The sequence below is a fragment of the Vitis riparia genome, chromosome 14 (assembly GCF_004353265.1).
Source record: "Vitis riparia cultivar Riparia Gloire de Montpellier isolate 1030 chromosome 14, EGFV_Vit.rip_1.0, whole genome shotgun sequence".
In the NCBI taxonomy this organism is placed as follows: domain Eukaryota; kingdom Viridiplantae; phylum Streptophyta; class Magnoliopsida; order Vitales; family Vitaceae; genus Vitis; species Vitis riparia.
The window spans coordinates 11,343,414-11,360,460 of NC_048444.1; the positions used below are offsets into that span (position 1 = coordinate 11,343,414).

General features: G+C 36.5%; 1 protein-coding gene across 1 annotated transcript; it reads right to left on the reverse strand.

Moving 5' to 3' along the window:
• Positions 1–1,652: 1,652 nt before the first annotated feature.
• LOC117929731 (loganic acid O-methyltransferase-like) lies at positions 1,653–5,436 on the reverse strand. The gene is made up of 5 exons (XM_034850118.1): positions 5,170–5,436; positions 4,907–5,022; positions 3,229–3,371; positions 2,449–3,114; positions 1,653–2,333 (listed from the first exon to the last, which is right to left on the reverse strand). The coding sequence occupies exons 3-5, from the start codon at positions 3,316–3,318 to the stop codon at positions 1,968–1,970; spliced, it is 1,122 nt and encodes a 373-aa protein (XP_034706009.1). The 5' UTR covers positions 3,319–3,371; positions 4,907–5,022; positions 5,170–5,436; the 3' UTR covers positions 1,653–1,967.
• Between the last annotated feature and the right edge of the window lie 11,611 nt (positions 5,437–17,047).

Consider the following 17,047-nt stretch of genomic DNA (forward strand, 5'->3'; position numbering starts at 1 on the left):
TAGTCTTTGCCTAAATCCTTAAGTTTAGGTTTTTCCCAAGAAGGCGCAGAAATCATGCTGAAGTCTTTGAAAAGAATGTCTTTGAAAATAATAATAATAATAAAAATGAAATGCAGAATGGTAATTTGGCTTACGCTTTTAGTTTATTTCCATGTTTTCTTTTATTTTTATTTTTATTTTTATTTTGTAGTTCAATTCTCCTTCCTTAAGAATTTATGGAACCAAAGCGATGGTCTAAATTGGGCGTCTATTAGATGCATTTCTGTTTTTATTTTATTTATTTTTTTAAATAAACATATTATTTTTAAAATTATGTTTGTAATGTCCATTAACAATAAACAGTTGATCTAATGTTGCAATAGCTGTGCCAATGTTGCTTATGCCATATCAAGGTATTTAAAAAACCATTTAAATTAATAAATAGGTAATATAATGGTCTAATATATTAAGAGGATACAATGAAAGCCATTTCACTAATTTCTAATTATATTTTACGTAAAGTCATCAATACTATATGTATTATTTATTGAAGCAAGTTAAAACCAATTAAAAAATTAAGGTATTAATTTTTTGTTTTACAATTTTAAATAGTGAAAACTACCTAAACAATTATCAATAAATGACTAATAACTTTTCTTCTCTAATCTTTTATTACATACTTCGGGAAAACATTAAGATACGAATTGTGGAGGGTATTGAACTTTGTGTCTTGGTTGTTGAAGGTGTATAATAAAGATATAGGTTATTAGATGATGGTGTAAACAATCGGACCAAGATATAAAATAACGAGATCATGTCCAAACAATGAGATTAAAGTATAGAATAATTGAATAAAAGTACAAAATAATGAGACCAAATTTGATATAAAGCAATGAAGTTGAAGGATACAAATGATATTCATGCTTTATCATTTTTACCGATCCTATTCTAGACCTTATATTTAAACATATTTGTATTTGTATTTTGTCATTAAAATAAAACACAAAAGTAAAACTAACCGTTCACAAAGAATCTTGAACTATTTTAAATTGGTGGCATCTAGAGGTCTCTTTTGGAAAGCATGAAGATGGGGTTCCTCACCTAGGCTTTGGACCATCTCCTAGGAGATGCTCTCCTGAGTCCAAACACCTAACGTAAAGGGGTCGTCGGTGCATGTTTTTTTCCTGCATCTTTTACTTTGAACTATTGAAGAAAGTGCTTCTTCATGTTGAGTGCAGAGTGCATTAGCTTAATTAAGATGCATTCTCTTCAGTAAAATTTGGTGGTCAGAAGGGAACATTTCTTAGGGTCTTTTCCATGGAAAAGTGGCTTTACTTGCCCCCTTGTCATTATTTAATAACGTTTGTTTCTTGTACTTGTCTCCTAGGGGATATGGGGTTGAGTAGTGGTAGGGACCTGCTTAAGAGGTAAGCTGAATTACAAGCACTCTTATCTGGTTTTTTAAAAAACTAGCTACTGCAAGTGGATGCTTGTCTTCTATTAAACAAGTGGGCTGAATTCTTCCAGCCCACTTGTTAAAATGGTGCCTGTGGAAATATATACATTTGTTTCTGCTTTAGATATGGTTTTTAGTTTTTAAGTTAGTTTTGAATCACTTGCTTGAATGCTGATTAAGACTGATTTGAAGGTAAAAATATAAGAGCTCTTATATATTTTACACAAAGAGACACCTTCTTGTTTTTGTTTTTATTTTATTTTTCTGCACAACCCATTCAAAGAAAAACCACAACCAGCCACTCCCTTAAGAATCATACACAACTCTTCTCAAGCTGCATTCTCCAGGAGTGGGGGTTTCTTGGACAAGAAAGAGCACTCCACTGTTAGAGATGGAAACTTCTCCTCACAGAAAATATCCCAAATAAAATCGATCCTTCCTATCACAAATTTCGCAATCAACTTGAAATGTCACACTAGAAGACCCACGCTTGTGGAAATCACAAACTTAAACACCAAGTCTGCATGGTGGCTCAACTCGACCACACCTCGTAATCAGTTACTCTGTGTTTAAGAGAGACGAAAATTTCTGTCTCTTTAATGTATTGCTGGTCATAAATGATGTGAGAATTCTCTCCAATTTTGTTGGTAAAGCGTTCGAACAACTCATCCATAATCTCATTTCCAAAGTGTTCCTCCAAAGCTCCCTCGAATGTAGCTCTTAAATGCGAAGCTAACATTTGGAAATCAGGCGGATCCCCTCTCACCGGATTAATCAGCTCTTCCATCTTCTCAATTTTGAAATGCCCATTTTTCTCTATAAATGCCTCCAACTCACCTGGGCATGTGCGATAGATAGGCAAGTTGAATGAATCCACATTGTCTTCACTGATTATCCCCTGCAATAAAGCGTTATTGTGCAGATTTGTCATATGAAATTCTGTTCTATAATGATGGTAGTATGTTTGAGAGGGAGAGTATAGCACAACATATTACATAGTGTGTGATCTTTACCATTTTAGCCATGTCAATGAGGCATGATCCCAGAAGATCCAACACTATCGCACTATTAGTTTGAGAAGAATGGAACTCATTGGGGAGAGCGCTCACTAGAAGTAGCATCAGACCTCCTCCCACAAGCTCCAGTGCTCTAGCATTCAGAAAGGCCTGCAAGTCCTTACTGAACTGAGCTGAAAAGGCCTCCCGAACTTCTTTTGATGTAGCCCCTAAGCCATGGATTCTCCCTTTGTTCCAAGCAGGAGAGTTTCTGTCTGCAAGTTGGGTGGGCACCTGGGACAGCCAGTGCAGTGCATAAGAGGAGTGTATGATGTGGAGAGTAGACTTGGGAAATAATCGATCATGGAATGAACCAGGCACGCCGGCAGCAAAGTATCGGTGGGAGAAAGGGAGGGATCTGAAGAGGGTGTTGAAGTCATTGAGGACATGATCATTGAAGAACACATGGAATTCTGGGATTTCAGGGTTGTGTCGCTTAGAACGGTACAGGAGCTCTAGGGCTTCGATGATGTTTTGCACTACAACGAAGGTGTTGGGGCCAACAGAACAGCCAAAATCTGCAACACGTAATGTTCTCGAAGAATTAAACCAAGGGTTTGTGATATCCACCTTCTCTACAATAGCTTCAGTGATCACATCCTTAGCAGCATGCAGCAAAGCTCTCTTCAACAAAGATAAAACCCATCTATCATTATCCTCATCATCTAATATATATCACTTGAGAAGAAAAAAAAACTAATGAGGCAAATATGAATGGAAATTAGGCATAGTAAAGACCTGAATGTGGGAATTTTTAACATAGCTGTGACAGCCAATTCCACCATTCATAGGGTATGAATTAGGAGTTGATTCACCGTCATTTGCCATCTCTGGTTGCTGCTGCTGTTGCTTTGTGTGAAACGTGCGACGCTTGTGTTCCTCTTATACACAGCATAGAGTATTAAATGTTAATGAAATCAAAGCATGATATGAATATCTTACTAACCATAACATTCGTTTCTCATGATGTTAAATTGCAAATAGAAAATTCTTTGCAAAATCTGAAAAGACAGTTCAAGATGCTTATAAATATAAACATCTACATGACTCTAATGCATCATAGTTTGCAGGGATGTGCCAGAACACACTTTAAAATGACCGTGCGTGTGACGTGACAAAGACTAGAAGTGTAGGGTTCCCTCAATACAGATTGAGTAGTTAATCAGTATTATTGGAGAAATTTGGGAGAAGTTTCTCTGTGATTTAATCTTAACCTGGTTACTGTTTGTTCCCTACACACGACATGTACAATCCTCACCAATAGTTATTGTTGTAGTATGTGACTTATATTTAAGCGAAAGACATGGAGAAAAAGGGGCAAATGCTGGAGCTAGCGACCACGTTTACCATTCAAGTTTGTATTTTTATTGTTGTGGGTGAACGATAGATTTGAGGGTGTTCAGGGGTATTTTTGGAATTTTATTTTTAAGGGTAAGTATAAATATCTTTTTATATAACCCTAATTTTATATATAGTAAAAGTCTTTTTTCTTGTTCCCATGGACGTAGGCAATTTGCCAAATCACGTTAAATCTGCGTGTTCTTTCTTTCTCGTTTTTCTTATTTTTCACCATAAATCGTTGCACAGATTCCAACAATTATTATTAATTGAGAGAAGCCTCGTGAAAAACAATCAGTTCCAAAAGCAACAGTATTACTATTTTGAAAGAAAAAACAAGGGAACATCAACCTCATAAACAGTTCAGAAAAATCATATTTTTTGGCAATTGGAGGAAATGATGAAATAATAAATTCCAGACTTTTGTGGTCAAGTAAAATGGCTAAAGAGAACAGATTCCAGACCAAAAGAGAAGGCCTAATTACCTATTTTTAAATTTTAATATTATGAGGTCCAGTCCAAAATACAAGACAAGCATTGCCAGAATCAGCCAAAGCCATCTAGTATGGTAGCTAGCCCTACCACATATAATAATTAGTCATGGATGACAGGGGCCTTTTTGTTGTTAATGCAGCAACATCTCGTAACAAAAACAATATTGCATCTATAGCTTTTCAAAGGTTGCTCACTAACAACTGAATGGCAGAACTTGACTTTTTCAATGAGAAAACACTTGGCCTAAATAACTGTTCTCTTACATTCATCACAAAGATCAAATTAACTAAAATAAATACACAAAACTGATATTCAATAAAAGCAGAAACCCACATAAAATCACCGGCAAAAACCTTGATTTCACAAACATTCAGACTAAATTCCATTGAATAACATGCACCCAAACCCAAAAACAACATATCAGCCGAATAACACTCACTCAAACCCAAATTCAATGAATGAAGGAAAAAGATGGAAGAGGTTGGAAAACCGGAATCAGAGGAGTTGGTGAAGTAATGATAATCAAACGACAGAGGAAACAAAATTACACATAGGAAGAAAAAACGGAGGGAGAGAGACAAACCTTGCAGCCCGAAGAAGAGAACCTGAAAAAGTCGAGGAGGCCTCAACAACAAATCTCTTGGCAAAAACAAGAACTCCCCACCTTCAATCTTCTCAAACCCTCACAGCTCCAAAAACCTTAACATGCAAAGCTTCAAAAACTCAATCTCGCACAACTCTAAAAACTCTTAGGAGAAGAATAATGCAATGTAATCAACAGAAATGATTCCAAAATTTTGGACAAAGATATTTTCATGGATAAATTAGAGGTTCAGAGGATCAAACCACAATGATGGTTTTTGCTCTCGTCAGTGAACTCTCCATTTCTGTCCCTGGTAGTGGCGTTAGCTTATGGAGAGCCAATGATTGAAACCGAGGAAGGTGGTAGCCGATGATGGAGTTTCCGGTGGTTACTCGTCGGATTCTTCCCAGTTTAATTTTTGGTATATGGGATTCAAGACAACAAGGGTTTCAGAGTTTCTCGAGGATGATGTCTGAAGATGATGCTGGTGCAAGCTGGATGGAGTTGTTAGTGTTCACGGTGAAAAAACGGTTGTAGCTTGTCGCTTATTTATATGGGAGTGTGTATGGGTATCGGGTTGAGGGTGGGGTTTGTGGCCTGTGGGTGTTAATTAATGGGGGAAAAATGGATTTAATAGATAATGAAGGGAAGATGGCGCTAGCTCCTTGTAAGCACCTGGGCTGACGACACTTGCTACAATGACATTTCAAAACAGGCCATTATTTAGAAACGCATCATCTCTCTCCACAAAATGCCAGAAATATGCCTCCACCCGCAAGCTCCAATATTAACCACTTTTATTGATAAACAATGACAATTTTTAAAGCCCCATCAAATCAAGCTTCATTAATTTAATTTTAGGTAGCAATCTAAACAAAAGAAAACTAACAAGAAGAAAATGAACTATGATCCTTTTGGATGGTTGAGGGATAAGCTAGAAGAGCTTCGTTATGAAGAAATTGATCGAAAACCTTCAATATGCAAGAAAAAATCAATTCTAATAAACAAAGTAGAAGGTCTTCATATTGGGTAGAATTTGTAAAATCAAAAAATTTTAATAGTTGTGTTTTTTTCAAAAATAATTTTGTTGTTAATGTTTATTGAATCTCTTTGTAGATGATGAGGATGAAAGTGGTGTAGCATTAGAAGGGGTTCATATAGAAAACTTTGGTGATCGATGTGCTACGATGGAATCTTCATATTTTAATATTCAAGATGAATAACATGATATATATATATATATATATATATATATATATATATATATATTGACATGTTATCTTTTAAGCAATTATTTAAGCATTATGGTGGGTATTTGTATTAAGAATGATGCATTAAAAAGTTCTTGAGAATTTGGTTATTATTCACTACAAGGAAAAAGATATATGGTGACATTTATAACGAGTCACCATAAACATAGGGTGTCACTGCAATAGTGTCACCATCTCCACTGACACCATAGAGGGTACCAATTGGTGACATATTTGGAAGTGACACCAAAGTAGATAAATGGTGACGCATTCAGAAGTGACACCTTATATTTTAAGCTAGTGGAATTCTCACTCGATTAGGGGATTGAAGAGAGTGGGCGTAGGCAAGGAAGTGCCGAACCACTATAAAATCCAAGTTCGAATTCTCTAACTCTATATATTTATTTTTTGATTATATTGTACTTGAATTTGTAGTGTTGAAAAAGTTTTGAAAAACCCAATTCACCCCGTCTTGGGTGTTTTTTTCATTTAAGCATAGCATTTATTTTCTCAATTGGTATTAGAGTAAAACCTCTTGTTTAAGACTTAATCGTCTAAAAGGAAATGACTATTCCATCAAACTTATCTCAAACTAAAAATTTTACAGAACATAGAGCTTCATTTTTTACAAGAACCAACTATCCCTATTGGAAAACTAGAATGACTTGGTATTTACAATAAACTGATTTAGACGTATGGGACATCATTGAAGATGACCCAACTTTTCTTACAAAACTAGTTGATGGAGTCTTGGTTCCAAAACCCAAGTAAGAATGAAATGAGCTTGATAGAAGAAATTTTCAATTAAATGCTAAGGCCATTTTCACTTTGCAATGTGCTATGGATAGAAATGAATATAATAGAATATGCCAATGTAAATCGACTAAAGAAATTTGGAGATTACTTGAAATAACTCATGAAGGAACAAATCAAGTGAAAGAGTAAAAAATAAATATACTTGTTCATAATTATTTGTGATGAAAGAAAATGAGACTATTGTTGAGATGATTACTAGGTTCACTGACATTGTCAATGGTCTTGAAGCTTTGGGAAAAACCTACAAGGAATCCGAAAAGGTGAGGAAGATATTGAGGTCACTCCCATCAACGTGGCATACAAAGGTCACCACAATTCAAGAAGCAAAAGACTTGACCAAGTTACCTATGGAGGAGCTCATAGGGTCATTAATGACATATGAGATCAATTTAGCAAAGAAGTTACAAGAGGGTGAAGACAAAAAGAAGAAGAGCATAACTCTCAAAGCTACAATTAAGGAAGAAGAAGATGTTGAAGAAGAAAAACCAAGTGAAGAAAATGATGATTTAGCCCTCATCACAAGAAAGCTCAACAAATACATGAGGGGTGGAAGGTTTAGAGGAAGAAAGTTCACCTTTAGAAGAGACCTTTCTAAAAAGGAATCTTCATCTCATGGTGACAAGGACAAATGGGAAGAGAAAAGAGATTGGTGTGTTTCAAATGCAAAAAACTGGGACACATTAAATATGATTGTCCTCTCTATAAAAGTGAAGCCAAGAAAAGAATGAAGAAGGCAATGATGACCACTTGGAGTGAAAGTGAAGAATTCTCTGAAGAAGAAAAGGAGAAAGAAGTGGCAAACATGAGCTTCATGGTAATAGATGAACTTGATGAGGTAAACTCTAATTTTAGTGATGAAGATATGCATGATGTTTTTGAAAAACTTTGTTTGAAAAATAATTCTCTCAAAAAGAAAATTCAAGAACTTGAAAAAGAACTTGAAGAAGTGAAAGAAAAATTTTCAATTGTTGAAATTTCTAAAACCCATATTGAAAAAGAAAATGAGTTTTTGAGAAATGAAAATGAGATTTTGAAAAAGCAAAATGAATGGTTGAGCTCCTCTCTTTCAATTTTTCTTGTGGACAAAAATCTTTTGAAATGATTTTAGCTAGCCAAAAATGTGTTTTTGAAAAACAAGGGCTATGATTCAAATTTTCAAAAAATCAAAAGTATTTTAAAAACTACTTTGTAAAAGAATCCTCAAGTGCAAGTCCTTCTACCACTTGCAATTTTTGTGGAAGGGGAAGACACATTAGTAGTGCATATTCCTTAAGAAATGGTTCTCAAAAGAATTCAAATCCAAAAAGGTTTGGATTGAAAAATCCAAGGTCACTAACCCTCAAGGACCTAAAAGGATATGGGTACCTAAATCTACTTGAATTTTATTTTGTAGGGTTCAAAGCAGGATAAGTGGTTCTTGGATAGTGGATGCTCAAGACACATGAACGGGGATGAATCCAAGTTTGCGTTCCTTATAAAGAGAAAGAGAGGATACGTTACTTTTAGACACAATGCAAAAGGAATGATCATTGGTCAAGGCAACATTGGTAATGACACATCCTCTCTTATTGAAAGTGTTTTATTAGTGAATGGTTTAAAACATAATCTTTTAAGCATTAGTCAACTTTGTGACAAAGGTTTCAAAGTGATTTTTGAAGCATCTCATTGCATCATCAAGGATATTCAAAATGATAAAACCATCTTCATGGGCCATAGATGCGATAATGTTTATGCTATAAATATTTCAAAATATGATGACCATGATAGATGCTTTCAAGCATGCATGATCAAAGTTGGTTGTGGCATAGAAGGTTGGGACATGCTAACATGAACCTCATTTCCCAACTCAACAAGGATGAACTTGTTAGAGGCCTTTCCAAAATAAATTTTCAAAAAGACAAAGTTTGTGAAGCATGTCAAATGGGAAAGCAAACCAAAAACTTTTTTTTTTAAAAAAAATTTCATTTCAACAACTAGGCCTCTTGAGTTGTTGCATATGGACTTATTTGGTCCCTCTAGGACACCAAGTCTTGGACGAAAATCTTACGCATATGTTATTGTGGATGACTTTTCTAGATACACTTGGGTCTTATTTTTAAGTTAAAAGAATAAAGCCTTTTATGAGTTTTCAAAGTTTTGCAATAAAGTTCAAAATGAAAAAGGTTTTACAATTACTTGTATAAGAAGTGATCATGGGAGAGACTTGAAAATATTGATTTTAAAGACTATTGTAATGAGTATGGTATTAACCACAATTTTTCAGCTCCTAGAACTCCTCAACAAAATGGGGCAATTTAAAGGAAAAATAGAACTCTTCAAGAAATGTCTAGAACCATGCTAAATGAAAACAATTTGCCAAAATATTTTTAGGCCGAAGCGGTTAACACCTCTTGTTATGTTTTAAATAGAATATTACCGAGGCCTATTCTTAAGAAAACTCCTTATGAGCTTTGGAAAAACAAGAAACTCAACATTAGCTATTTCAAAGTCTTTGGGTGCAAATGTTTTATATCAAACACCAAAGACAATCTTGAAAAATTTGATGCAAAATCGGATGTTGGAATTTTCCTTGGTTACTCAACTTCAAGTAAATCCTTTAGAGTTTTTAACAAAAGAACCATGGTTGTAGAGGAGTCCATCCATGTTATTTATGATGAATGTAACAATTCTCTCCAAGAAAGAAAGAGTTTTGATGATGATTTAGGGTTGGAGACCTCTATGGGAAAATTGCAAATTGAAGATAAAAGGCAACAAGAAGAAATTGGAGAGAATCCTAAGAAAGAAGTATCACCTTTGGCACTACTTCCTCCTCAACAAGTGCAAGGTGAATCAATCCAAGACCTTCCTAAAGATTGGAAGTTTGTCATCAACCACCCACGAGATCAAATTATAGGTAGTCCATCTAATGGGGTAAGAACTAGATCATCTCTTAGAAATATTTGCAATAATCTTGCTTTTATATCTCAAATTAAGCCTAAAAATATAAATGACGCTATAGTTGATGAAAATTGGATGATTGCTATGCAAGAAGAGTTAAATCAATTTGAAAGAAGTGAAGTATGGGAATTAGTGCCAAGACCTTCAAATCAAAGTGTTATTGGAATTAGATGGGTCTTTAGAAATAAAATGGATGAAAATGGAATAATTGTTAGAAATAAAGCAAGATTGGTAGCCCAAGGTTATAATCAAGAAGAAGGGATAGATTATGAAGAAACTTTTGCTCCTGTAGCTAGATTGGAAGCCATTAGGATGTTACTTGCCTTTGCATGTTTTAAAGACTTTATTTTATATCAAATGGATGTGAAAAGTGCTTTCCTAAATGGCTTTATAAATGAAGAAGTATATGTTGAACAACCACCTAGTTTTCAAAGTTTTAACTTTCCTAACCATGTTTTTAAACTTAAAAAGGCACTTTATGGTTTGAAACAAGCACCTAGAGCATGGTATGAAAGATTGAGTAAATTTCTTTTGAAAAAGGGTTTTAAAATGGGAAAAATTGACACAACTCTTTTCATAAAGACCAAAGAAAATGACATGCTCTTAGTTCAAATATATGTTGATGATATTATTTTTGGAGCTACTAATGTCTCTCTTTATGAAGAATTTTCTAAGTGCATGCATAGTGAGTTTGAAATGAGCATGATGGGAGAACTCAACTTCTTCCTTAGACTTCAAATCAAACAACTAAAGGAAGGAACCTTCATCAATCAAGCAAAATATATAAGAGATCTTCTAAAAAGGTTCAACATGGAAGACGCCAAAACAATGAAGACTCCAATGAGCTCATCCATCAAGCTTGATAAGGATGAGAAAGGTAAATCCATTGACTCAACTATGTATAGAGGCATGATAGGTTCTTTGCTATATTTGACCGCTAGTAGACCCGACATCATGTATAGTGTATGCTTGTGTGCTAGATTTCAATCTTGTCCTAAAGAATCTCACTTAAGTTCCATAAAATGAACCCTTAGATATTTAAAAGGGACAATGGACATAGGCTTATGGTATCCTAAGGGTGATAACTTTGAATTAATTGGATTCTCGGATGCCGATTTTGTCGGTTGTAAAGTTGAAAGAAAAAACACTAGTGGCACTTGTCATTTCCTAGGACACTCACTTGTTTCATGGCATAATAAAAAACAAAATTTGGTAGCTTTGTCAATGGCGGAAGCCGAATACATAGCAACCAATTTACGTTGTGCACAAATTCTTTGGATGAAACAATCACTTAGTGATTTCAATTTGTCTTTTGAGCATGTTTCTATTAAATGTAATAACACAAGTGCCATAAATATTTCAAAAAATCCTGTGCAACACTCTAGGACTAAGCATATAGAAATTAGACATCATTTTCTTAGAGACAATGCACAAAAGGGTGACATTACACTTGAGTTTGTAAGCACAAAAGATCAACTTGCCGATATATTTACAAAACCTCTAAGTGAAGAACAATTTGTTGATATTAGAAGACAACTAAGGGTGATTTCTTTATGATCTAATGATTTTTTAATGAATTCTTGTTGAATATACCCTCTGATTGCATGAATTTCATGTCATAGGTATCATATAAACATATACTTAGGAAAAATGGTTAAATTTTGACCAAAAAATCAAAATTCCCTTGCCATTGGACATAAAAAATTTGGGGATTTCAACTGAAAAGGCGAGAGGAGGATTACGAGACGAGAAAATGCACAACAATCGAAGCGTTGCCGCGTTGACCGTTGACCAGGCGGTCGACCGGATCAGGACCGGTCTACCGATTTGTCGAGGTGTCGTTTTAAATACCCCTCCTGCGCCTCATTTTTTCACTTGTTTTCTTTGGTTTTTCAAGGGCTAAGCCGTTTCAGCTGCCCAGAAGAGATTTTTGATGCCATTGCAGCATTTTGAGGGGTTTCAAATTGATTTTTGGGACCTAAGGCTTCGTTTTTGGGACAACTCCTCTTTCAGCGCGTGTCACAACTGATTTTAGCTATGTTCCCACGCGCCTAGGGCTTTTGTTTGGGTTTGTTTTCTCTTGGTTGTGCTCAGTTCTTTCTCTACTAACCTTGTCCTTCTTTTTGACTTTCTGATGGTGCCTAGGAGAGAGACGATTGCTTCTAGGGCATAGAGCAAGCGCCTTGCAGAGCTATCTCAACCTGTTCGGACGGAGGCTCGCCAAAAGGCGAGGTTCGACACGACCCTCTTCAGCACTATGGAGGATTATTAGAGATACAAGAATAAGTTCGCTCAGAGGAAGGTGGTTCTAGGGAGAAATATTAATTTCTCTTAACTTCAGCATTTCGGGTTTGAAGGACTTTTCAGATGGTTGGAATGGATGCTAGTAGTGACGATTTCTGAGCCGATTTTCCTGACTCTGGTGCAAGCTTTCTATTCGAGAGTGACATATGGACTAGGTGGATCGATCATTTCCACTATTAGAGGTGTTGAGATCCAGCTGGACCCGGAGAGCATCTGTCGTATTTTCAACATTGCTTTAGTTGGACTTAGGGTATATAAGTCCAAGGCTTGGCCCACTGTGTCGGGTTTTGAGCTTAGAGAGGCTATTAAGAGGATGTGTGACCTTGCAGATGCCTAGGGGATGGGCAAACCATCGGCACATAGCCTGACCGTGAGTAGCCGAGTGATTCGTTCCCAATTGGTATCTCAACTGATTCATGTCCTCTCAATAGTCCCTGATAGTGGTGCCATTTGATACGTGTCCAGCTGGTGTCCCTTGATTTTGGTCCTCAGGGAGTAATCAACAAAATTTATAACCTATTACACCATGTACTAGGATAGCCTTAGCTAACATAGCATAGTGGCTTTAGGGTCGTTCACTGGGATGGGTTTTCACTTCACAATTGATATTAATTCAAAGATGAATTGGTGCCTTTTCATTTCAAGGTTAGCTTTAAAAGAAAACATAAACTTTGGTTGAAAAGGTTTGGTTTTAAGCTAACCAAAATAGTAACTGATTTTAATTACAAAGAAAAGTGTTTCTTGGAGTTTAGATCACTAAGCTCAGGTTCCTCATACAAAAAGGAGAGTTCCGATCACTTGTTTCTTTTCCTCGCATTAGAGAATTAACATATAGTTAATTCTCTATCTGGTGTGGTACAGATGCTTCCCCTTTAATGGGTTCAAACACTAAATCCCTCTCACTGATGCATCTTGCAATGGCTTGTGCCTCTCACCTAATATTTGCCATTCAAGGTGATCCTTAACCTTGGATTACCCGTCAAAAGCTCGCAAGAGATAACTAATGGATGTTTCCTTAGAGTCCAAAAACTTGCCAAGTGTTGGCTATTCTAGAAAATCCTACCTTCAAACCACCTCCCAAAGGCTCACAAGAGATAAACTAGTGCATCTCCATGGACAGAGATCACTTGCCTTACCAAGTGTTGGCCTAGGTGATTGAAAGGCATTTTAAGTTAACTAAAAAGATAAAAACCATTAACGGGTCACACTTTCTCTTCATTAAAAACTAAAACAACAAAACTTCCAATTTATGCATGAGGAAACTTACCCAGATTTCTTCACTCAAAGAGACCAAAGAGCCTAGCCACTCATCCTCTGAGGAAAAATCCTCAGAGTTTGATTGGCTAGAAATAAAAAGAACGAGAAAACAAAAATATGAAGGAAAAAATAGAGCAAGTGCTCTGTTCGTCGATTACATATATATTCTTCTATGAAAAAAATTACAAAACTATATATAAGGGGTTATTCACCCTTTGTTCTTACTTAAAGACTAAGGAATCCTATTATAGGTGGGTTACAAGGAGAGTTTGGGGATTTAGACATCAAATATCTAAAGAAAAATATCTCAAAATGTCGATCGGGAAGCTTCAGGAGAACACCGCGGCACTGTGCAAAATGGTTGCGAAATTTTCGCAGCAAAATGACAACATTTTCGCAGCCAAAGGTTGATTTCGCAGCCGTGCACCATTCTGCCTTCAGCTTGGAGTGATCTTCTTGCAATGAATGTAACTCATTCATTTCAACTTCGAATTGCGCACCGTTTGAAGCATTGGATTGTTAACTTCCTGAGCTTTGAAACGAAATATAGCATGCATAAATTAGACTTCAGGAAGTGCTTCAAAAGTGGCTGAAATGATTGTAATCAAGAATGCTTCATGGCATATTTCTCTTTGCTTCCCCTCCTTGCATTCCGGATTTGCTTATGGAAAAGGACTTTAAAGCTTCTGTTCTTCATGTTTCTGAGCTTTCCATTGCTTTTCCATGGATTCCAAAGAACTCTCCTCAATCTTGGATTGCTTTGGTGATAAAAAAGCTATCAAAACACCAAAACTTAACACAATTTGATTAGAATTGATTGTAGGGGTCCTTAACATGCCAATTGAGTTAAAAGGTAATAACTACTACTCAAAAGTGTTTAAAAGAGTTAATTACAAGCTACAAAATAACACTTTTTGAGTAGTAATCACCGAGTCATTCACCACTTAATCTGCTCCATCTTATTGACACGAGGCGGGCACCAAGACGAGGTCTCTTACCTTGAGGCATTTCTCATAGACTCGATTCTGACGGGGAGACGGATTCAAGTGGGGTATCTGATGATGATGTACATGATATCATGCTACGAGAGCACGACTCGAGTACTCCCCTATAGTCGCTTTCTTACTAGAGTATTCAAGGATGTCGGGGTTGATTTGAGCAGAGAGACAAACTTTGAGGCCCCTAGTATTTATGATACATACGATGAGTAGTCATTGGGACGGATGAAGTTTGAGAAGGCCCCCGATGGCTCTTGGATTAGGAGAGCTGAGAGACCACCAACATAAGCCTAGATATAGGGGTAGGTGTAGTTGCAAGTGCATCCCGGAGTAGAGGAGAAGGCTGAGATTCGAGAGATGGAAGATGGGTTAGACTCTTAGAGAGGCTTTGAGTAGAGAGAGCCCGAGCTTGACATCCATCCACTTTAGTCCGAGGGTGTTCAGTTTGAGGCACCATTTCCTGAGCCGATGATGTTTGAGTTGGATTACACAGCGGGACCGTCTTCTTAGCCATCATTCACTAAGCCTCCTCACACCGAGTCATCACCTCATCAGGCACCTCACGCTCCTAATCATGCACCTTAGATGGATTTATTAGCTCAGATTAGCTCACTTGGGACTCGCATGGAGGAGCTTTCCGTAGTCAGTGATGCTTGATTCTACTCCATGGATAATCACATGGATCAGTATCAGACTGACTTCATTTCTCAGTTTGAGTATCTACAACAAAGATTTGAGCGTATGAAGGGTCGCATGGATTAGCAACAGGCTGCATTTGATCATCTCCAGCAGAGGATTGTGCGTATTGAGAGTCGCCAGGAGAGTCAGCATGGGGAGATAATGGCTTACCTCCGCTCCGTGTTTCCACCTTCACCTCTTTAGCCTTGATTTTATTGAGACCCCCTTCGTTTATTTTTTATGTTGCCAAAGGGGGAGAGATATTTAGGATCTAGGACATTTACATGCATATCATTGTCATATCTGTTTCATATGTTTATGTCTCGTGTACATTTGACTTTACTATATATATTATGATATGCTATTTTCATGATTTACATTGTTTCCTATTGAAAATTCGCATGTCAATTCATAAATTTCGAATTGATTGATCCATGATTGGTTTGAGGGGGAGATTTCTTTTTCTCCTAGATAACCAAGGTTTGTCATCATCAAAAAGGGGGAGATTGTTAGCCCAAGGGTTCTCCCAATCGGGTTTTGATGATAACAAACCATGGTTAAGTGACTAATTGGTTTGAATGATAAAGAATCTCAAGTATAAATTTGGAAATTCATCAAAGGACCAAAATGATACAAGATTAAGACTATTAGAAGACTTTTGATCATAGGAAATGAATGTAAGATGAATGCATGGGTGCACTTAGGTTTTTCATACCTTTTCATGTATTTTTGAAAACTTTGTTTATTCTTTAAAATTTCAATTTCATTAAAACCCGAGTTTTATCAAATGTACCTTAGGCAAAACGTTTCAAAATTGGCATATTAATTTACTTAAAGACCTTGCCTGAGTGTTAGAAAAGAAAGGAATTGAAAATGATAGGTTTTTGGGGCCAAAAGGCTGAACCGGTCGAGGCTCTGGCCAACCGGCTCAACCGGTTGAGGAACCGGTCGATCGGTTGCCCTTGTCCGGTCGAGGTCTGGTCGAGGTGTGTCAAAAACACACTCTCTCATCTAGTAGCTTCCTCTTCTCGGTTGAGGTTCCATTCTTTCCGATCAACCTCTAGTCGAGGTCCGGTCGAGGTCCGATCGAGGCAACGGTAACCTGCCAAAACATTAAATGCTCCAACGGTTAGTGAACCTGTTGACCCCCAGCTTGACCGGTCGAGGCTGCCTTTTGTTTTTCTTGGCTCCCGAGCTTAAAAACTTGTAAATTGAGAGCTCCACTTCATTTATGATGGAGAGAACACTTGTAATCAATTGTCTACCTACCTGTTCTTAGCTTAAAAGCTCTCATTTCTTTCTTAGTGCATTAAACCATCACTTGCATATCTTTTAGTGCACCCTTGTGAGTTATCCTAGCTTTGTTTTGTATTTGAGCTATCTTTGAGCTAGGTTGAGGGATTCTTTCTTGTAAAACTTGAGTGTTAAAGCCTTCAAGAGGTTTGAATCTTGAAGAGATTATGTAAAGCCCATTGGAGTCGGAATCCAAGTGTAAAAAATTGGAAGCTTGGTTGAAGCTTCAAGCTAGTGGAACCCTTACTCGGTTAGGAGATTGAGGAGAGTGGACGTAGGCAAGGAAGTGCTGAACCACTATAAAATCCGAGTTGAATTCTCTAACTCTATCTCTTTATTTCTTGATTATACTGTGCTTGAATTTGTTGTGTTGAAAAACCCAATTCAACACCCTCTTGGGTGTTTTTCTCATTTAAGCATAGCCTTTATTTTCTTACTATCGAATTTCCAAAAATGAAAGCTTTCAATATGATCACACAATCAAAATACATGAATAATAACAAGAAGATCTAAAACCTAAGAACTTGAAATATGAAACTAAAACGAAGAAGATCAAATATTTAAAATTATCAAACTTTGCATTATGAGACTTTTAATAGCATGGGAAA